Consider the following 19,398-nt stretch of genomic DNA (forward strand, 5'->3'; position numbering starts at 1 on the left):
TTCAGCTGCATGACTGCCTGTGTCCTCTCAGTTTTGTCTTTATCTTTTGCCAGGGGTTATCCTGTGACCGCTGTAACCAATGATACGACACTAATTGGCTGCAGCCTTCACATTCCGAACATTTACCTGGAAGAGCAATTCGTATCTTCCGACTGATGGATGTAAAGTATGCGGCATCAGTGGCTCTTGATTGGCTGCAGCGGTCTCTTGAAGTTATCCCAACAAAAGAGGAAACTGGGAGACTGGTGTCAGACAATGGCATTAGAATGATGGGGGTCTGATTGGTGAGTGTTTTTTTTTGTTTGTTTGTTTGTTTGGACAACCTTTTAAAGGGATCCTGTGAAATGATTTATGCTGGACGAACTGCTGGCAGCATGAATCCGACTTGGTCTGCGTTAGTGCAGCCAGATATGTTTTACTCTAAAACATTGTATCATTACACAGAAAATATAATTTTTAAAATCCAGTTGAGGACTGGGTCTCAAATGACTAGACCAACACTGGTCCCTGGCAGCTTCTTCACTCCCAAATTCCCATGACTGACACTTTTTCATCTTATTTGTCTACATAGAGAGAGACTTGTCGCTCAAGGGTGTCAGAGTGGTAGAAGCAGCCAAGGACTGGCTTCAGGCTAGACATCCAAAACTCATTAAAAAGTGGATCAGGAACTGACCTAGTCCGAAGGCAGTACCCAACAGCTTCTCTCTGCCCTTATACAGCTCTCTCTCCATGTACACAAATGGTTAGACCAGTCAGTCATTGACCGGCCTCACACTTGTCATCTGAGATGCCTAGTCCCCAGCCAGCTTTTCAAAGTATGTTTTCTCTGGCGATGTTATGCAGTCCTTTTAAATTCCATTAAAACCTCAGTCAGCTACACTTTACTTTTCATCACATTGATCGACAGCTGTCTCCCTGCTGCTCTAGACTGAGCCAGCTGTCAATCAACATGACCTCAGCAGTGATACCCCATTGACAGCAGAAGAGAAGGAACTGCTGTTGACTTGTCATAGGCAGCTGGAGAATCGTTGGAACTGTATGCGACCATTCTGAGCTGGTAGAGATCGTCCCAGGACAGCACAGTTAGCAACTACCTGCTCATAAGTGCTTAGCATAAATTCGGGAAACAAAAAGTCCTGGATAACCCCCTTGAAACATTGGTTCTGTTTCACCAACATGGCAATTGTAAATGCAAAATTGCCAGCTTTTCCCAAGGTGGAAGCTTGTTCTCTGCATGCTGTCCTCAAAGGTTCCTTACGCATCGACCACGCTCAGGTTCATGTCTGATTCTATCTTTTTCTGTGATTTCCTAAATTAAATATTAACTTCTTGAACTGTTCCAGAAATAATATTAAATCTCCGGTAGATTCCTTATCTAATCTGGAATATAGGTTACAACTGTTCATGCACTCCATTAGAACAAAAGACTCAGTAATGAGTCTCTCTTTGAGGCTTTTTTCTTTTACAGTTCTCTATTGTCACTAGATTTTATGGCATAAGTTACACTTGACATACTTGTTGTCATTTACCATAGTGTCCAGTCTTGACCTAAACAGTTTATTTAGGCCGGATGTGATGAGTCTTTGGGTTGTGGCCCCAATTACTACATACAGGTGCTTCTCACTAAATTAGAATGTCATCAAAAAGTTAATTTATTTCAGTTCTTCAGTACAAAAAGTAAAACTCATATATAGAGTCATTACAAACAGAGTGATCTATTTCAAGTGTTTATATCTGTTAATAATGCTGATTTGGGTTTTCATTGGCTGTAAGCCATAAAGTCATTATCTCCGTAAATTAGAATACCTTATAACATCAGCTTGAAAAATGATTTTAAAATCTGAAATGTTGGCCTACTGAAATGTATGTTCAGTAAATGCACTCAATACTTGGTCGAGGCTCCTTTTGCATCAATTACTGCATCAATGCGGCGTGGCATGAAGGTGTTATGGAATCCCAGGGTTGCTTTGATAGCGGCCTTCAGCTTGTCTGCATTGTTGGGTCTGGTCTCTCTCATCTTCCTCTTGACAATACCTCATAGATTCTCTTTGGGGTTAAGGTCAGGCGAGTTTGCTGGCCAATCAAGCACAGTGATACTATTGTTTTAAAACCAGGTATTGGTACTTTTGGCAGTGTGGACAGGTGCCAAGTCCTGCTGGAGAATGAAATTTCCATCTCCAAAAAGCTTGTCTGCAGAGGGAAGCATGAAGTGATCTAAAAATTTCCTGGTGGATGGCTGCGCTGACACTGGTCTTGATAAAACACAGTGGACCTACACCAGCAGATGACATGGCTCCACAAACCATCACTGATTGTGGAAACTTCACATTAGACTTCAAGCAGCTTGGATTGTGGCCTCTCCACTCTTCCTCCAGACTCTGGGACCTTGATTTCCAAATGAAATGCAGAATTTACTTTCATCTGAAAACACCTTGGACCACTGAGCAACAGTCCAGTTTTTTCTCCTTGGCTTAACACAAGGAATGCGACACTTGAAACCCATGTCCTGGATACGTCTGTGTGTGGTGGCTCTTGAAGCAATGACTCCAGCAGCAGTCCACTCATTGTGAATCTCCCCCAAATTTTTGAATGGCCTTTTCTTAACAATCCTTTCAAGATGTTGGTTATCCCGGTTGCTTGTGCACCTTATTCTACCACACTTTTTCCTTCCACTCAACTTTCCATTAATATGCTTGGATAAAACACTCTGTGAACAGCCAGCTTCTTTAGCAATGACCTTTTGTGGCTTACTCTCCTTGTGGAGTGTGTCAATGACTGTCTTCTGGACATCTGTCAAGTCCGCAGTCTTCCTCATGATTGTGGAGCCTATTGAAACAGACTAAGGGACCTTTTTAAACACTTAGGAAGCCTTTGCAGGTGTTTTTATTAATCTAATTTACTGAGATAATGATTTGAGTTTTCATTGACTGTAAGCCATAATAATCAACATTAACAGAAATAAACACTTGAAATAGATCACTCTGCTTGTAATGACTCTCTATATAATGAGTTTCACTTTTTGTATTGAAGAACTTAAATAAATTAAATTTTTTTGATCGATATTTTAATTTAGTGAGAAGCACCTGTATGTGAGGTTAATTGCTTGCACAATACTTGATCACATCAGCAGACTTCTGCCTCCTTAATCTGACATTTTAATCTTTATCTTGTATCTTTTATTAGTCATGTACTGTATGTTTCCTGCCAAATACATGGGGCAGCTATAACCTTAAAACCACTGAAAGATGCAGTAAATAACACTGATTATCTTGTGGCACTTGTTCCTGTGATGGGGTGGGATATTAAGTTCTTTACATTAATTTGTATGAAAATGGACCCGTGTCAGGAACTGATTAAAGAAAACCGGATAGCTGATGCATGCTGCCGGATCCACGGGTAGCATGAATCGGGCACTGGCTGCATGATATCAGCCAAGTATGTTTGATTCTGAAGCTCTGCGGCATTTCAGAGAAAAACCTACTTTTATGAGTCGCCAGGGACGTAGCCGCATGGGAGACTAATCGGACAGCCTGCTCCCTTGGAGTGACAGGTCTGTCTTTATGCACACGGGCACACACGCAGGGAGAAACCTGTCATTCAGTGGGAGCGGGTGAGAAAAAGCTGACTGGGACCTGCCTGTTTGACTAGTCCCTGTGCTGTTTGGTCCCTGGTGACTGTTAAAGGTAACCTGACAGGTCCCCCATGCCCCCCAACCCAGCAGCATTCACTTGTGTAGGAGCAAATTCCCTGCCTAACCAGCCCTGTATGCTTCCCGGCTTCAGAGATGCACTGCGCTTGTCTACAAGTTTAGAAGATGGCTTCCGGTCAGGTGTCCTACTAGTTGCATCAGTTTTTTTTCTCATCCATTTTTTTCCCCACTAAAGCTGGTAGACAGTCTGAAGTGTTTTTTTTCTTTTTTAAATCCATTGACTCTTAACAATTTTTCAATTAAGAATTGATAAAACTCTGATGGAAAACTGAAGTACAAAGTCTGTCTTCTGTGTCATCTGTTTTACATGGTTCTCTATAGTCCTTAATGGCTGAGTCTGATCCGTGAAACTGATGAGGATAGTACCTGCTCTGGTTCTCAAGGACTTGAGACACATTTGTTTTGTTTTTTTGTTTTTTGTTTTTTTAACACTGTGTGTGTGCATCATTGAACCTCTATGGGTCAGTATTCTGTCCGAGAAAGTAGTGACGCCACTGGGACATGTTACACCGATGTGTCAATAATAGCCTAACTTTGACAAGGTTCAGTGCTAGAAATGTTCCCAGTTCCATCACTTGTTCAATTCAGATGGTAGTCTACCGCCGGATCGGTGGGAGTCCGATCAGTGGGAAGCCCCTAACATTCAGTAAATTATGGATAGGGGGATAAATTTGATGGAAACGTCTGCAACAAATCTGCTGTGTGTGAATATACTCCTAGTTGACTTATGTAGAGGATGCTACGTGATTCCACATTTTTCGGCACTCCACAAGCTGTAGCCTGCTGCTTGCCTTATGAGTCAGTAAGTTACGTCAGCATGTGGTGCATTTGTCCCGAGATTATTTATGCTTGGGAGTCTAAGGACATTAGATGATAGCATTAATAAACTATTGTTCTTTGCCAGGCAGACGTCTAGCACGACCACAGCACTTGTGAATGTTATGACATGTACGCCAACGCTGGAGCCGGCCTGTAAATTACTGCGGCCTGTATCCAAATAGTATTGTTGAGTGTGACGCAGCGCTGCACGCAGGAGGACGGTACAATTAATCATTGATGAGAGATCACAAACACAAAGGAATGCCGTTTATTGCCTTTTAAACTTTTGTGTCTACTCAAAAAGAGATGGAGTCTGAGTCCATAGTGTGGCAGCACAGCACATGTCGCAGTTTGTGTATTTATGCAGTAGGGAGCGGTGATCTATTTGCCATAGTAAAACATTGATCTTTGCAGCTGTTGTTCATTAATGCAATGTAAGTTTAACAAATATATTTATCAGTGTGGTCATCATAGCATTACAACAGATGATTTACATCACTTTTCTCCAGTCACTGTTTACTTATGCTTGTATCAACATCCCCAGTGTGTAGGGTCATTCATTGGCAGCACCAAGAGTAGGAGAAAGGTGAGCTGACCCATCTCTATCGCGACAGTCATACATGACTGCATACCTTGGCAGGTATGGCTTCTCCAAATGCCATATGGACATCTTGGGTAAAGTCTCCCCACCTGGGAATCTCCTATTGGGGCACACGACCATAAAACTGGGATGAGTGTTATGTCGTTTTGCAGGATAGCACTCGTTTTTTTTCCCCTTGGACAGAGTAGGTCCGAAGTTTAAATTGCAGCACGCACGATTTCCCACCGAAAATTGGATGGTGTCACCCATTCAACTCTATGGGTGCTTGGAAAGAGTCTGATCAGCATAATGGGACCAATTTCCTTGGATGAGAGATAAAAGTGGTCGTGTGACTCTAGTCTTTGGGTGAATTCACATGTAGCAGACTTAATGTGTAAAGTATTTCACCAAATAGATTTTTGACAAGCCTAGTTCAGATGGACCTAATAAATCTGCCACATGTGAATATGTCCTTAAAGGTGAGCGCTCTGTAAACAGCAGATATCGATCATGACGACTTGGCACAACCATGGCTATGCTCATTTGAATGAATGTATAAAAATATATTGACATTAGTATTAAAGTACACTGTCATTTCAGAGACTATTAAGGATGAGTTGGCATGTGTGTATATAAGGAATACCATTGTTTCTGGCCATTGCATGGTGTGTACTCTGCATTTAAAGCACTTCATTTCCTCTCCTCTGCACTAGACACTTGAGCCTTTTCACTTTGGCTTTCTCTGATCCTGTCACTCACCAGTTACTTGCCGTCCCCTCTCTATAGACTTCTGTAAGCAGGAGGTGGAAGTTCATTATTCACTGAAGATTTGTAGACAGATTTGAGCAGTTTTGAAGCATATTTATCCATAATATAGACTGTAGATCTCGCTCCTTCTGTACATGTGTGTGCCTTGTATTGCTCATCTTTATTGTACTGTACTTGTCTATGTATGCCCCTTTTTTCACATGGAAATCGCCATGGAATAAATGGCTCTATAAAAATGAATAATAATAATAATATATTGCAATTTTTTTATATTCAGTTCACCTGTTTGTTCATGAAAAATGTAAATTATGGTACTATATAAAATCACTGGTATAGTAATACCACCGCGATACAACACCCACCAGAAAGTTAAGAATAACTAGGGTTGTGATCATTCACTTAGCTGGCCATAGCGGTACAATGTTTAGTTTACTTACAAATCATATAAGGTCTTTGCAGAGACCCCTTAAAGTAGAGGTGTAATATATCATATTAACAATACTATATAAGGCCCGCTAAACTCAATGGATTTCTGCAAATGGAGTAATGACCGTGAGATGATGAAGTGTGTGGCTACATTTCGAACAGGGTTGGGACAACTCATTTACTCTTTTTATGGTCTACATTTTCACTTTTTTTTTGTTTTTTTCTTTATTCATGGGTGAACTATTGCGGAAATTCTGGATGTTCTAGTTAACAGCAACATGTTTCGCTGACATCATGCACAAACTTGCAAAGAACTAATCAATGGCATTTTCTTTGGTTGCGTTACTAGTAACTCAACAATGTTCAATTGAATCTCTCCATTTTTAGGTTTGTGATTTTAATGTATTAAGGAAGCCGTGAGATCTGCACCTCATTTAACCATCATCAGGATCAGATTCTATGTTTGAATTCGGGGTAAATGATGGGGCTCCTCATGGTGCTAATAGGTTGAGTACCCAGACTTCTGCTTTCTACATCCACGGAATACAGGATGCACAGCAGCCTTTAGGATCTGTGCACACGTTGCGGATTTGGCTGCGGATCTGCAGCAGTTTTCCATGCGTTGTAGAGTACCATGTAAACCTATGGAAAACCAAATTCGCAGTGCACATGCTGCGGAAAATTCCATGCAGAAACGCAGCGGTTTATTTTCCGCATCATGTCAATTCTTTGTGCGGATTCTGCAGCCTTTTACACCTATTCCTTTTATAGGAAACCGCAGGTGTAAAAACACACGCGAAATCCGCCGTGAATCCGCAACGTGAGAGATTTTAGGTGTTAATTTCAATTCCCTCATATGTTCCGGTACTTTCAAAGGTATAACTTTGCTGTGTGTTTTAAATGCAAAACATTTAGACAAACTTTATGAACTTTAATGTATATGTTAGCTCAATGATTTACGGTAGTTTTCAAAAAAAAAAATTTATTTTTTTAAATCTGTTTTTATTTTATTTCTTGCTCTCTTTATTCCATATACCAGATGAGTACACATGCATTTTGCTCCTCTCTGGTCTTGATTATGTGGAGTTGGCTCAGGAGTGGTGACAAGGAAGCTGGTGCTATCGTGTAGCCAGGGGTGTCTGGCTGCAGATGCTCGGCAGGCTTCCAAACAGAAGTGTCAGTGTAAGTGGGAGGATGGGCCTCTGGTATGTGTTGTCCTGATAACACCCACAATGAGACATTTATTTGGTGAACACGGGACACATTGTGATGGAGTCTAAAGCCTAATCGGGGAAGTATTTTTAAATTAAGTTTCAGAGGTTAAGGACCCGCTCACTGACCGAAATGCACAGCCACCATCCATTACATGCTCTGCTCTCTCAGAATAAACCTGTTTTGAGAACAGAACCAAACAGTCAGAGATAAATTAAGCTACAATACTTATACTGGTTGCAAAACACAATACTAGGGCTAGTATTTTTTAGTTAACATTATAGATGGCGGAGAGATAGTGGAATCAGATATTTTGGAAACTAATTGCTCTTATAAAGAATTCTGGATCCTGAGCTGATAGAAAATATTTTTGTGTAATAATAGTTGACCCTCCCATCAGGGCTAGAAATAGGCCTTCTTTACATACTTGTTTTTTGGTCTTTTATTTATTTATTGGCTTGTAGCAAACTCTGATCTTCATCCGTTATTACAAGCATTTTTGCTTTTTTAATTAAACATTTTTTACATTTTATTTTACAACTGCTGCATTTTTGTGGCATTTTTTCCTGAACCTTTTTAATACATTGCATTTTTCCGCTTGGTGTAATTTGTAAACGTGAAAAACGGTGCATATAAGGTTTTGTGTGTCGTTGTTGTTGTTGTGGTACATTTATATTAATATTCCCAGTAAACACGTCCTATTACTTTACATGATCTTCATTAAATTAACTATATCATTAAATTACCATTAATGGCCATCCATAGCCCATCTGGACTTGAAGAAAGATGGGAAATTAGGTCAACAAAACATTCTATTTTTGTTTATTTTCATTTGGCTGTTTGATAACCTTTTTAGATATTATAGTATTAGAAAGTTTTTAAAGGTCTGGGATCACAGATGGATGTCATATTATTGTATGCCGAGTAATCGTGTCTAATGGGTAATCCATGTCCTGGTGCAGAGTAGGAGGCTGACGTGAAGTAAAGCAGCTGTGGACTTCATTCTGTAATGAGGTCATCTACCCACCATCATGTTTAATAGTGGCTAGAACTTCTAGATATAGACAGATACCTTCAATATCTATATAAACGTATTTTCCTCTTTTGCACTTTTTTGTTTTTTCCTCGCCTTTCTACAAGAGCCATGACCTTTTTTTTGTTTGGTTTTTTTCCTCGTTCCTAGCAACATAGATGTATGAGGGCTTTTTTGGGGTCAAGCTGTAGTTTTCAATGACGCCATTGATTTTGTTGTACAATGTACTGGAAAATTTGTAGTAGGATGAAGTGGTAAAATGAAAAATGCCATTGTTTGTTTATTTTTTATGGCATTCATTGTGCGGTAGATATGACTTTGAAATGTGATTTGGCCAAATCAGTGCGATTACAGCAATACAAAAAATGCTTCATGGTGAGCCAACGTTTTGTTGATACCAATTTGCGGTACAGAATGTTTTGAGTGTGTGTGTTTTTGTTTTTTAACATTTGTTTTTAGGGAGGTATATCTTACTGGCACAAATTTGACGTACACATGTGGCATAAAGTATTACCAATTGTACTCGTGTCTGTGACTGCAGTACATTTCTCATGAACAAAAATGTCCATAAACATAATATTGCTAATCACAGGGTTCCTCCACCAAAGTAGGAAAATCCCATAGGAAGCATATACGGGGTGTGTAAATATTACACTAAACCAATGGGATACAAAAAGTATCAGACACACCACTCCAGGGATGATATAAAAGAGTGACAATTTTTATTGAAAAATACACATATACTACAACAATTAAAAGACAAAAATAGCAAAAATCCAAGTAAGAGGAAGGATAGTACCCGAGTATAGTGCACAAGAACCAAGGGCATGAGGTAGGTAGGTAATAGTATTTTTGCAGATCATGGGAATGACATGAATGTCTATAATATAATCACTCCATAGTCACATGCATAAGAAGTGGCCATTCAGCCATAATATAAAGTGCCAATGCGAAAAAAGGAGCTAGCATAGTCATATACACATACCCATAAAATCCGCCTGTCTGTCCTCCGCCTCACCCAGATGTCCCGACGCGCGTTTCGCGTTTTCAGCTTTATCAAGGGAAGATAAGTTGTGCATGTCCTGTCTATAGTTACACGCTCCAATTTATAGGTTGTACTAATTAATGCACCTGCTTATCTTCCCTTGATAAAGCTGAAAACGCGAAACGCGCGTCGGGACATCTGGGTGAGGCTGAGGACAGACAGGCGGATTTTATGGGTATGTGTATATGACTATGCTAGCTCCTTTTTTCGCATTGGCACTTTATATTATGGCTGAATGGCCACTTCTTATGCATGTGACTATGGAGTGATTATATTATAGACATTCATGTCATTCCCATGATCTGCAAAAATACTATTACCTACCTACCTCATGCCCTTGGTTCTTGTGCACTATACTCGGGTACTATCCTTCCTCTTACTTGGATTTTTGCTATTTTTGTCTTTTAATTGTTGTAGTATATGTGTATTTTTCAATAAAAATTGTCACTCTTTTATATCATCCCTGGAGTGGTGTGTCTGATACTTTTTGTATCCCATTGGTTTAGTACATTTCTCATGGTAGCGCCAGACTCTTATTGAATTTGGCATGTTTTACTTCAGCTTATCATTCGTTAAGACTGGCCTTCAAAACACCAGTTTTGATGAATTGGAGCCCTAATCTGGTTTGCATGACGTTGCGGGGAACAAATCATCAATTTTAGTTTCCCTAATGGAAGGTGTGGTGTCTCCAAAAAAGACATGTGGGCTGTGTGACAATGACAAGTTTTTGGTAAATTTGATTCTATTTTTGCCCCACCAAAAACTGTGTCTTACAGCAAAGTGGATGAGATTTATAGAAGCCTCATGCCCACTGTGCTTCTTTTTAACAGATTCATGCGTGTCTCAAATCCGCAGCATGTCCATTTCTCTTGCGGATACACTGAGCTTTATGTGCAGATTTTTCTCATAGGCTTGCACTTAATGCGGAAAATCCACAAGTAAAAAATGTGTGTAATCCACCCATGACTGTATCAATAAAGTTTTTGTCAAAGCCAAATACCAGAAAGTATCATAAATAAAGAGACTTTGCTTAAAGGGAATCTGTCACCTACTTTTTCGTGTATAAGCTGCGGCCACCGCCATCAGGGCCTTATATATAGCATTGTGTAATGCTGTAGATAAGCCCCCAATGTAAAGGTACCGTCACATTAAGCGATGCTGCAGCGATATCGACAACGATGCTGATCGCTGCAGCGTTGCTGTGTGGTCGCTGGAGAGCTGTCACACAGACAGCTCTCCAGCGACCAACGATGCCGAAGTCTCCGGGTAACCAGGGTAAACATCGGGTTACTAAGCGCAGGGCCGTGCTTAGTAACCCGATATTTACCCTGGTTACCATTGTAAATGTAAAAAAAAAAACAGTACATACTCACCTTCTGATGTCCGTCAGGTCCCTGGCCGTCTGCTTCCCGCACTGACTGTGAGCGCCGGCCGGCCGTAAAGTAAAAGCAGAGCACAGCGGTGACGTCCTGTTGAGGGCAGAGCAAAGTACTGCAGTGCGCAGGTGCTGGGCCTCTCTGACCTTTCCCGGCGCCTGCGCACTGCAGTACTTTGCTCTGCCCTCAACAGGGCAGATAAAGTACGCCTACGCCGAAGCCGCTACAGGAAGCAAGGAAGAGGACGTCATCGTATGAAGATGGGAGGCGCCAGGACCATTACGGAAGCATTACAGAACGCTGTACATAAGCCCCTGATGGCGGTGGCCGCAGCTTATACACTATATAAAAAATGAGGTGACAGATTCCCTTTAAAAGATGACATGCCAAGAAGACAAAAACTGCAATGCCAGAAACACAATAAAAATACTTATAAATAATGCGCTAAAAAATACAGGTAACCTAATTTACGTAATAGGTTCAGAAAATCTGCGACGTGAAAAACTTGGCAATAGCTCATCGTAGGAACATGACCTTAGTTCTCCCCATCTGCTTCCACTTGTCGGGTCTCTTATAGAGACATGTCTGACAACCAAATGAAGCAAAGAAGGGAGAAACTAAAGGCGACCCACCTAGCAAACAAGGCTTTCTGTGCACTTCAGAGGAGCCTCTTGCGGTGTCATGCTGCCTAAAAATGACAGGTTCGCTTTAGAATAGGTCTCCTTATATGAAGGGTTTGGTACATTTGTATGTCAAGTATCTGCCGCACTTTTGTACCAAGAATCCTATTTTTTTTTAACACACTTGTAGGAAAGAAAAATTTGCCACTTTTTTTTTTTGTTTGTTTTTTTTGTTTGGTGTCGCCATAATCGTAGTAAACTGGGGAATCCTATTGCAACGTCATGTTTACTGAGCAATGAATGCTGTAAACCCCACGCACATGCGTGTACGCAGAAAATAAAGAAAATGTAATATCAGCTGGTTGGGAAGAAGAATAAATTAATGTCTATACTTGATTTATTTTTAAACTTGAATTAAGTTTTGTGCTTATTTTGATAATTTTCTATACCTACATTATTACACACATATACAATATACACTGAATATTGTATACATGGCTTTAAACACCCACATTCTCTGTAATGTGTTACACATTGCATTTCTGTGATAACATCATCTTTCCTTGGCCGGCGCTCTACAGTCCTGCATGATTGTGCTAGTAGGTGCTTGTTACCAGCCCTTTGTATACAATCCTGCATCACCTTCTTTACAGGAAACAGATGTATTCAGAGGCTCCCACCTTCTGCTACAAATGTATATACTTTACATTATGTTGCCTAGTTTCAAAATATTGATCACTCCTTGTGTGCGGTTTGTTTTAGCGCTGTAAGGGTTCGTGTTAAACCGTATGACAATGGAAATACGTAAGGGCAACTTGTTGAGCAAAGAGCAATATAAATAACTAGCTGTACTACCCGGCTTCGCCCGGGTTAATGACTGCTGTTAGCAAAATAGAATGTGTTAACAAAAATTTATTCTGCACACAAAAACCACAAAACAAATAGATAGAAATGTAATTATTAAAAGGCAAAAACTAAGCAAATAGAAGCATTTCACAACATATATTAGCTTTGTTATACTGAGAATGTCTTTGTTGCCTATATTAACCAATCAGAGCTCAGGTTAATTAACTGTAGCAAAATAGAAGCTGAGCTGTGATTGGTTGCTATTGGCAGCCTGATAAATCCCCAGCCAACAGGAAGCCCTCCCCCCTGGCAGTATATATTAGCTCACACATACACATAATAGACAGGTCATGTGACTGACAGCTGCCGTATTTCCTATATGGTACATTTGTTGCTCTTGTAGTTTGCTTATTAATCAGATTTTTATTTTTGAAGGACAATACCAGACTTGTGTGTGTTTTAGGGCGAGTTTTATGTGTCAAGTTGTGTGTGTTGAGTTGCGTGTGGCGACATGCATGTAGCGACTTTTGTGAGATGAGTTTTGTGTGGCGACATGCGTGTAGCAACATTTTGTGTGTTGAGTTGCATGTGACAGGTTAGTGTAGCAAGTTGTGTGCAGCAAGATTTGTGCATGGCGAGTTTTGCGCGTGGCGAGTTTTATGTGTGGTGCATTTTGAGTATGTGCAAGTTTTGTGTGAGGCAACTTTTGCATGTGGTGCAACTTTTGTACATGTGGCAATTTTTCTGTGTGTGCAAGTTTTGCATGAGGTGAGTTTTCCATGAGGTGAGTTTTGCACGTGTGGCGAGTTTTGCGTGAGCCTAGTTTTGCATATGGCGAGTTTTGCATGTAGCGAGTTTTGAGTGGTGACTTTTGTGTTTCGACTTTTATGTGGCGAGGTTGGTGTGTGTGTGTGGTGAAATGTGTGCTGAGGGTGGTATATGTGTTCAAGCACGTGGTAGTGTGTGGCGCATTTTGTGTTTGTGTTCATATCCCCGTGTGTGGTGAGTATCCCATGTCGGGGCCCCACCTTAGCAACTGTACGGTATATACTCTTTGTCGCCATCGCTCTCATTCTTTAAGTCCTCATTGTTCACATCTGGCAGCTGTCAATTTTCCTCCAACACTTTTCCCTTCACTTTTTCCCCATTATGTAGATAGGAGCAAAATTGTTTGGTGAATTGGAACGCGCGGGGTTAAAATTTCACCTCACAACATAGCCTATGACGCTCTCGGGGTCCAGACGTGTGACTGTGCAAAATTTTGTGGCTGTAGCTGCGACGGTACAGATGCCAATCCCGGACATACACACATACATACATACACACATTCAGCTTTATATATTAGATATACCTGTATGTAATCTCCTGTATATAGTATATACCTGTGTGTCATCTCACCTATATATAGTATATATCTGTGTGTCATCTCCTGTATATAGTATATACCTGTATGTCATCTCCTCCTATACATAGCATATACCTGTGTCATCTCCTCCTGTATATACTATATACCTGTAGGTAATCTGCTCCTGTATATAGTATATACCTGTGTGTCATCTCCTCCTGTATATAGTATATACCTGTATGTCATCTCCTCCTGTATGTAGTATGTACCTGTATGTCATCTCCTCCTCTATATAGTATATACCTGTGTGTCATCTCTCCTGTATATAGTATATATCTGTGTGTCATCTCCTCCTGTATATAGTATATACCTGTGTGTCATCTCCCCTGTAAATAGTATATACCTGTGTGTCATCTCCTGTATATAGTATATAGCTGTATGCCATCTCCTCCTGTATTAGCCCTCGTTCACACGTTATTTGGTCAGTATTTTTACCTCAGTATTTGTAAGCTAAAATGGCAGCCTGATAAATCCCCAGCCAACAGTAAGCCCACCCCCTGGCAGTATATATTAGCTCACACATACACATAATAGACTGGTCATGTGACTGACAGCTGCCGGATTCCTATATGGTACATTTGTTGCTCTTGTAGTTTGTCTGCTTATTAATCAGATTTTTATTTTTGAAGGATACCAGACTTGTGTGTGTTTTTAGGGCGAGTTTCGTGTGTCAAGTTGTGTGTGTTGAGTTGCGTGTGGCGACATGCATGTAGGGACTTTTGTGAGATGAGTTTTGTGTGGCGACATGCGTGTAGCAACTTTTTGTGTGTCGAGTTGCATGTGACAGGTTAGTGTAGCAAGTTGTGTGCAGCAAGTTTTGCGCATGGCGAGTTTTGCGCGTGGCGAGTTTTATGTGTGGTGCCTTTTGAGTATGTGCAAGTTTTGTGTGAGGCAACTTTTGCATGTGTTGCAACTTTTGTGCATGTGGCAATTTTTCTGCGTGTGGCAATTTTTCTGCGTGTGCAAGTTTTGCGTGTGGCGAGTTTTGCACGTGTGGCGAGTTTTGCATGTGGAGAGTTTTGCGCGTGGCGAGTTTTGAGCGGCGACTTTTGTGTTTCTACTTTTATGTGGCGAGGTTGGTGTATGTGTGGTGAAATGTGCACTGAGGGTGGTATATGTGTTCGAGCACGTGGTAGTGTGTGGCGCATTTTGTGTGTGTGTTCATATCCCCGTGGTGGTGTGATTATCCCATGTTGGGGCCCCACCTTAGCAACTGTACAGTATATACTCTTTGGTGCCATCGCTGTCATTCTTTAAGTCCCCCTTGTTCACATCTGGCAGCTGTTAATTTGCCTCCAACACTTTTCCTTTCATTTTTTCCCCATTATGTAGATAGGGGCAAAATTGTTTGGTGACTTGGAAAGCGCGGGGTTAAAATTTCACCTCACAATATAGCTTTGACGCTCTCAGGGTCCAGACGTGTGACTGTGCAAAATTTTGTGCCTGTAGCTGCGACGCCTCCAACACTTTTCCTTTCACTTTTTCCCCATTATGTAGATAGGGGCAAAATTGTTTGGTGAATTGGAAAGCGCGGGGTTAAAATTTCACCTCACAACATAGCCTATGACGCTCTCGGGGTCCAGACGTGTGACTGTGCAAAATTTTGTGGCTGTAGCTGCTACGGTTCAGATGCCAATCCCGGACATACATACATACATACATACATACACACACACACACACATTCAGCTTTATATATTAGATACAGAAATAAACCAACTCACATTGTTTTTCCTATAGTGGAGAAACGAGTATACTTTAAAAAGCTGGCTGGAGACCACGGACGAGATCCTTGAAGGAGTTTTCTAGTGTAATATTGCAATATTTTGTGACTTTTGTCATTTTTAACCTTTTTTTTCACTCTCCACCAACTCTTGGAAGAAATGGGAATAGCTTGGCCAGTTGGCCAAGGCCAAACACAGTTGACCGTTTTATCACAATTTATGGCAAATGTGCTTAAATTAAGACCGAAATGTACTGTAGACCCTTAAATTTCATATTGGCTAACCTTGTTTGTGCACTACACTGCGGATTTGATGCAATTCCACGCATCCAAAAACGCTGCGGAAACGCATCAAAATCCGCAACATGTGCACCTAGCCTAAATGGAGTACAAGTACTTCGGTGGTGGGTGGAACGGAAAAATGCGCTTAACTCATTAAGAGGCATACACCTTTTAATGAACTTGGTGCATTGCACTTTTCATCAATACTGGCATGCAAAACGTACGTCTTGATGAATCTGGGTCTATGTGTTTCTGGTGAGTGGTCCGGCTGTTCCCTATACCAGTATTCCAGATTGACAGGTCTCCCTACCTGTGTGAGAGACCTGCCAGGAAGAATCTGCTGGGTACCAGCCTTGGACTTGTCATCTGACTGAGACGCATAGCTCCCGGACGACTTTTGTGTTAAGTATGTTTTCTCTGAAGATATGCAGCATTTCAGAGTAAAAACAGACACTGCTGAAATAACTGTGGCAGTGCCTGGTTCATGATGCCAATGGTAGTGCCTGGTTCATGATGCCCATGGTTTGTGCAACATGAATCAGCTGACAGATTGCCTGTAAGAAAGGGTTCCTTCTCCCATTTAGGACTTTGTTTTTATTTCTGGTAAAGAGCAGAAAATATCCTACTCTAAGGTGATTTTGGGGGTATCAATGCCCACTTTATCTATGGAAATTATTCTTAAAGGGGTCGTCCACTACTAGAACAACCCCTTTTCATACCCCATGCTTGGCCCTGATGAAATAAAGCTTATACTCCCCTCTGGTGCCAGCATCGTTCCTGTGGTGTCTGCACTCGATCTCCCCGGGGTTCTCATGTGATATTGTGACGTGACCCCGGCGCCCAATCAGCGCTGGCGTCACTGTCTCCACCTTTGGACAAATCAAACATGAAGAGGAAGTCCGGGCTACAGCTGAACTCTTGACTTCCTCTGCATGTTCAATTCGACAGGAGGTGGGGGACTGTGACGCCAGCGCTGATGGGGCGCTGGGGTCATGTGTCACAATACCCCACTGGAGCCCCAAAAAGAGCGAGTGCCAACTCCACGGTAACGGCGCCAGCACGGGAGGGGAGAATAGGCTTCATTATGTTATCGGGACCAAGCCTGGGGTATGAGAAGAAGTTGTCCAAGTAGTGGACAACTTCTTTAAGTGACTGTCCACATTAAAAAAAAAAAAAAAAAACATAAAACATGTTTCCAACAGCATGGATGCTTACAATTTCTGTATGCTCACTGGGTGGAAACTCTGTGACTCCAGCAGCGGCATGGTTGTCTATGCCAGGACGGGAAGATGTTGCCCCTTTGCAGCCACTTGACCGCTGAAGAGTGTGATTAGATGCAGCAGTCAGGTGACTCGGACAGGATGAAGTGGCTTCCTGTCTGGTGGAGACCACCTGAGTAGCCAGCACTGGAGCCACAGACACAGTAAATAGACATCATTTTGTTATTTTGAGCATATTTTTTTTAGAAGTTGGACAGCCATGTAGAATGTGGTTAAATTCAGGCTAACTGGACAAGTCCATGTACTTTGTTCCCATATTTACAAAAGCAGATGGGTATGGGGAAGAGCACTAAAATGTACCTTTTTATTATAGAAGTCTGACAACCCAAAATGTTGACTCTGTGTATATACTGTTACGTCTAGCTTAGGCCTGGAGTGAGCCCCAGTGTCACGCTGCACCCCATAGGCCCTGCTCTGGGCATAGTGCCCACAGTCACATCACTTCTTCACTATTCCTGAGTTAATGTAGTAACAATTGGCCTCAGCTGTTAACATTACAAATAGCGATTTATGTAGCATTAGTAGTATCACCACAAATGCTCTTACTACTTGACATTGATGCTGTAGTAATCTATCTTTTACTGACTGAACATAGCATTAATGTAATCCCTGCACTCTTCTACATAATTCCAGTAAAATCTCATAAAGCCCTGGCTAGCCATCCAGTGTGAAAGTGTATTAGCTTGTAAGCCTTCTATAATCCTGCTATTATTCAAGTTGACATAATCTGTACCCTTGTGCTTTGTACGTGATTACTAATTGGCTATGAGCTGGCATATTCATGTAACATTTGGTTCATTTTCTTGGCAGAGTGTCGTGCCAGAGGCAAACAACAATGTTGATGCTGCAAAGCCAACTACTAATTCAGTTGTGGAAAATGGACATCAACCATACGCTGGTATGTATACAGAAGATGCAGCACAACATTAATCGTTCATTTGCTTTGCACAGTGAAGGTAGCGAAAACAGTAGGCCTCTACATTATGTTTTTGGGTACCTTTGCATCTTTGGTGCCTCCATGCTTAATAGAAAGAGGCGGCAAATCCAGGGTGCTGTCGAAAATGATTCCAGGAGGTGAGGATAAAAAAAAAAAACTGTTCTTGCTATTTGTTTCGGAGTAAAGTTTAGTAAATTCTTCTCCAAAACGCATTACAAGAATAAACTGTTTTTTATCCTTACCTCTTGGAATAATTTTCAGCGGATCCGGGATTCACCACCCCTTTTCGTCCCTTCACTTTAACATGTCCTCCACTTGTTGGGTGTGATCAGCACCCTAATACTTTAACAAGCATACTTTTCCACTGAGTTTTGTCTCACACGACCCGCCCAGGTGAACATATATAATCTCCGAGAGGGTCCTTTTTTTTTTCATGCTGCTTGTTTTATTGAATTACATTATTATTATATTTTTGCCTAATACTTTTTCTCATACACATTCAACAGAGAAAGCGAAGATGCCATTGGATTCTGTCTCCGAGGCTCCCACACCTCCAACACAGGGACACTTGCCAGCCATGTCAGTCAGAATGCCTCACATGCCGGTCACTGCAGTGACGAAAGTATGTGGAGACCCCCACTCTACCACTTCCAATGGCAGCATCCTTCAACCAATCTCAGAACCAAAAAGTTCCATGGAAATGCCATTGAAGCAAAGCAGTACACAAGGTGAGCAGACAGAAGAAAAGTTACATGCCTGAATCAGTTGCCCATATAAATGGTATTGGGATCAACCAAAGAGTTAGTTGGCATCATTTCAAGTTTTCCAGTGGGTTCCACTCATTTACAGCTCTAACATTTAATAAAGGTTTGAGGGTGGCTTATATGGGAAAACCCGTGCCCACAGGCGCAGTTAGTTTAACAAAAACAATCTGATTTACACCCCCTCCCTGGGTCCAGCGCCAAGTCTCAACCACTGCTCCCAGTGTCATTGCCTGCAGCGCTGCCGTCACTTTAGTGGTTCTACAACCAATCACTGAGCTCAGTGGCTCCGAGTGGCTTGTGCCATCTACACGTGAAGAGCCACGGAGTTCACTTGCCAACGCTGCAGATAGTAACAGAAATCCGTAGCAGCGGCAGAGATTTGCACAGGGAAGGTGATTAAAAGACTGTTGCTTAATTTTTTTTTTTAACAAACTACAGACCTGGAGGAGTGATGTGTTTTTTTTTTTTTTTTTTTTTTTCTCAAAATGGAAACCCTTTTAACTCTAAGCAAAAAAAATTTATGGAACGGAACCTCTATATATCTAAATGGTGGCCCAAAGGTTTATTAGACAGA

The 19,398-nt window shown here is 41.4% G+C and overlaps 1 protein-coding gene across 1 annotated transcript in view; it reads left to right on the plus strand.

Annotated features, from left to right (window-relative positions):
• SMTNL2 (smoothelin like 2) overlaps positions 1 to 19,398 on the plus strand; it is a 130,940-nt gene that overhangs the window by 44,339 nt on the left and 67,203 nt on the right. The window contains exons 2-3 of the mRNA XM_077294505.1: positions 17,934 to 18,021; positions 18,567 to 18,788. Of these exons, the coding sequence (XP_077150620.1) occupies positions 17,934 to 18,021; positions 18,567 to 18,788 (310 nt within the window). The remainder of the gene's footprint in view (positions 1 to 17,933; positions 18,022 to 18,566; positions 18,789 to 19,398) is intronic.

The sequence above is a fragment of the Ranitomeya variabilis genome, chromosome 3, assembly GCF_051348905.1.
Source record: "Ranitomeya variabilis isolate aRanVar5 chromosome 3, aRanVar5.hap1, whole genome shotgun sequence".
Lineage (NCBI taxonomy): Eukaryota > Metazoa > Chordata > Amphibia > Anura > Dendrobatidae > Ranitomeya > Ranitomeya variabilis.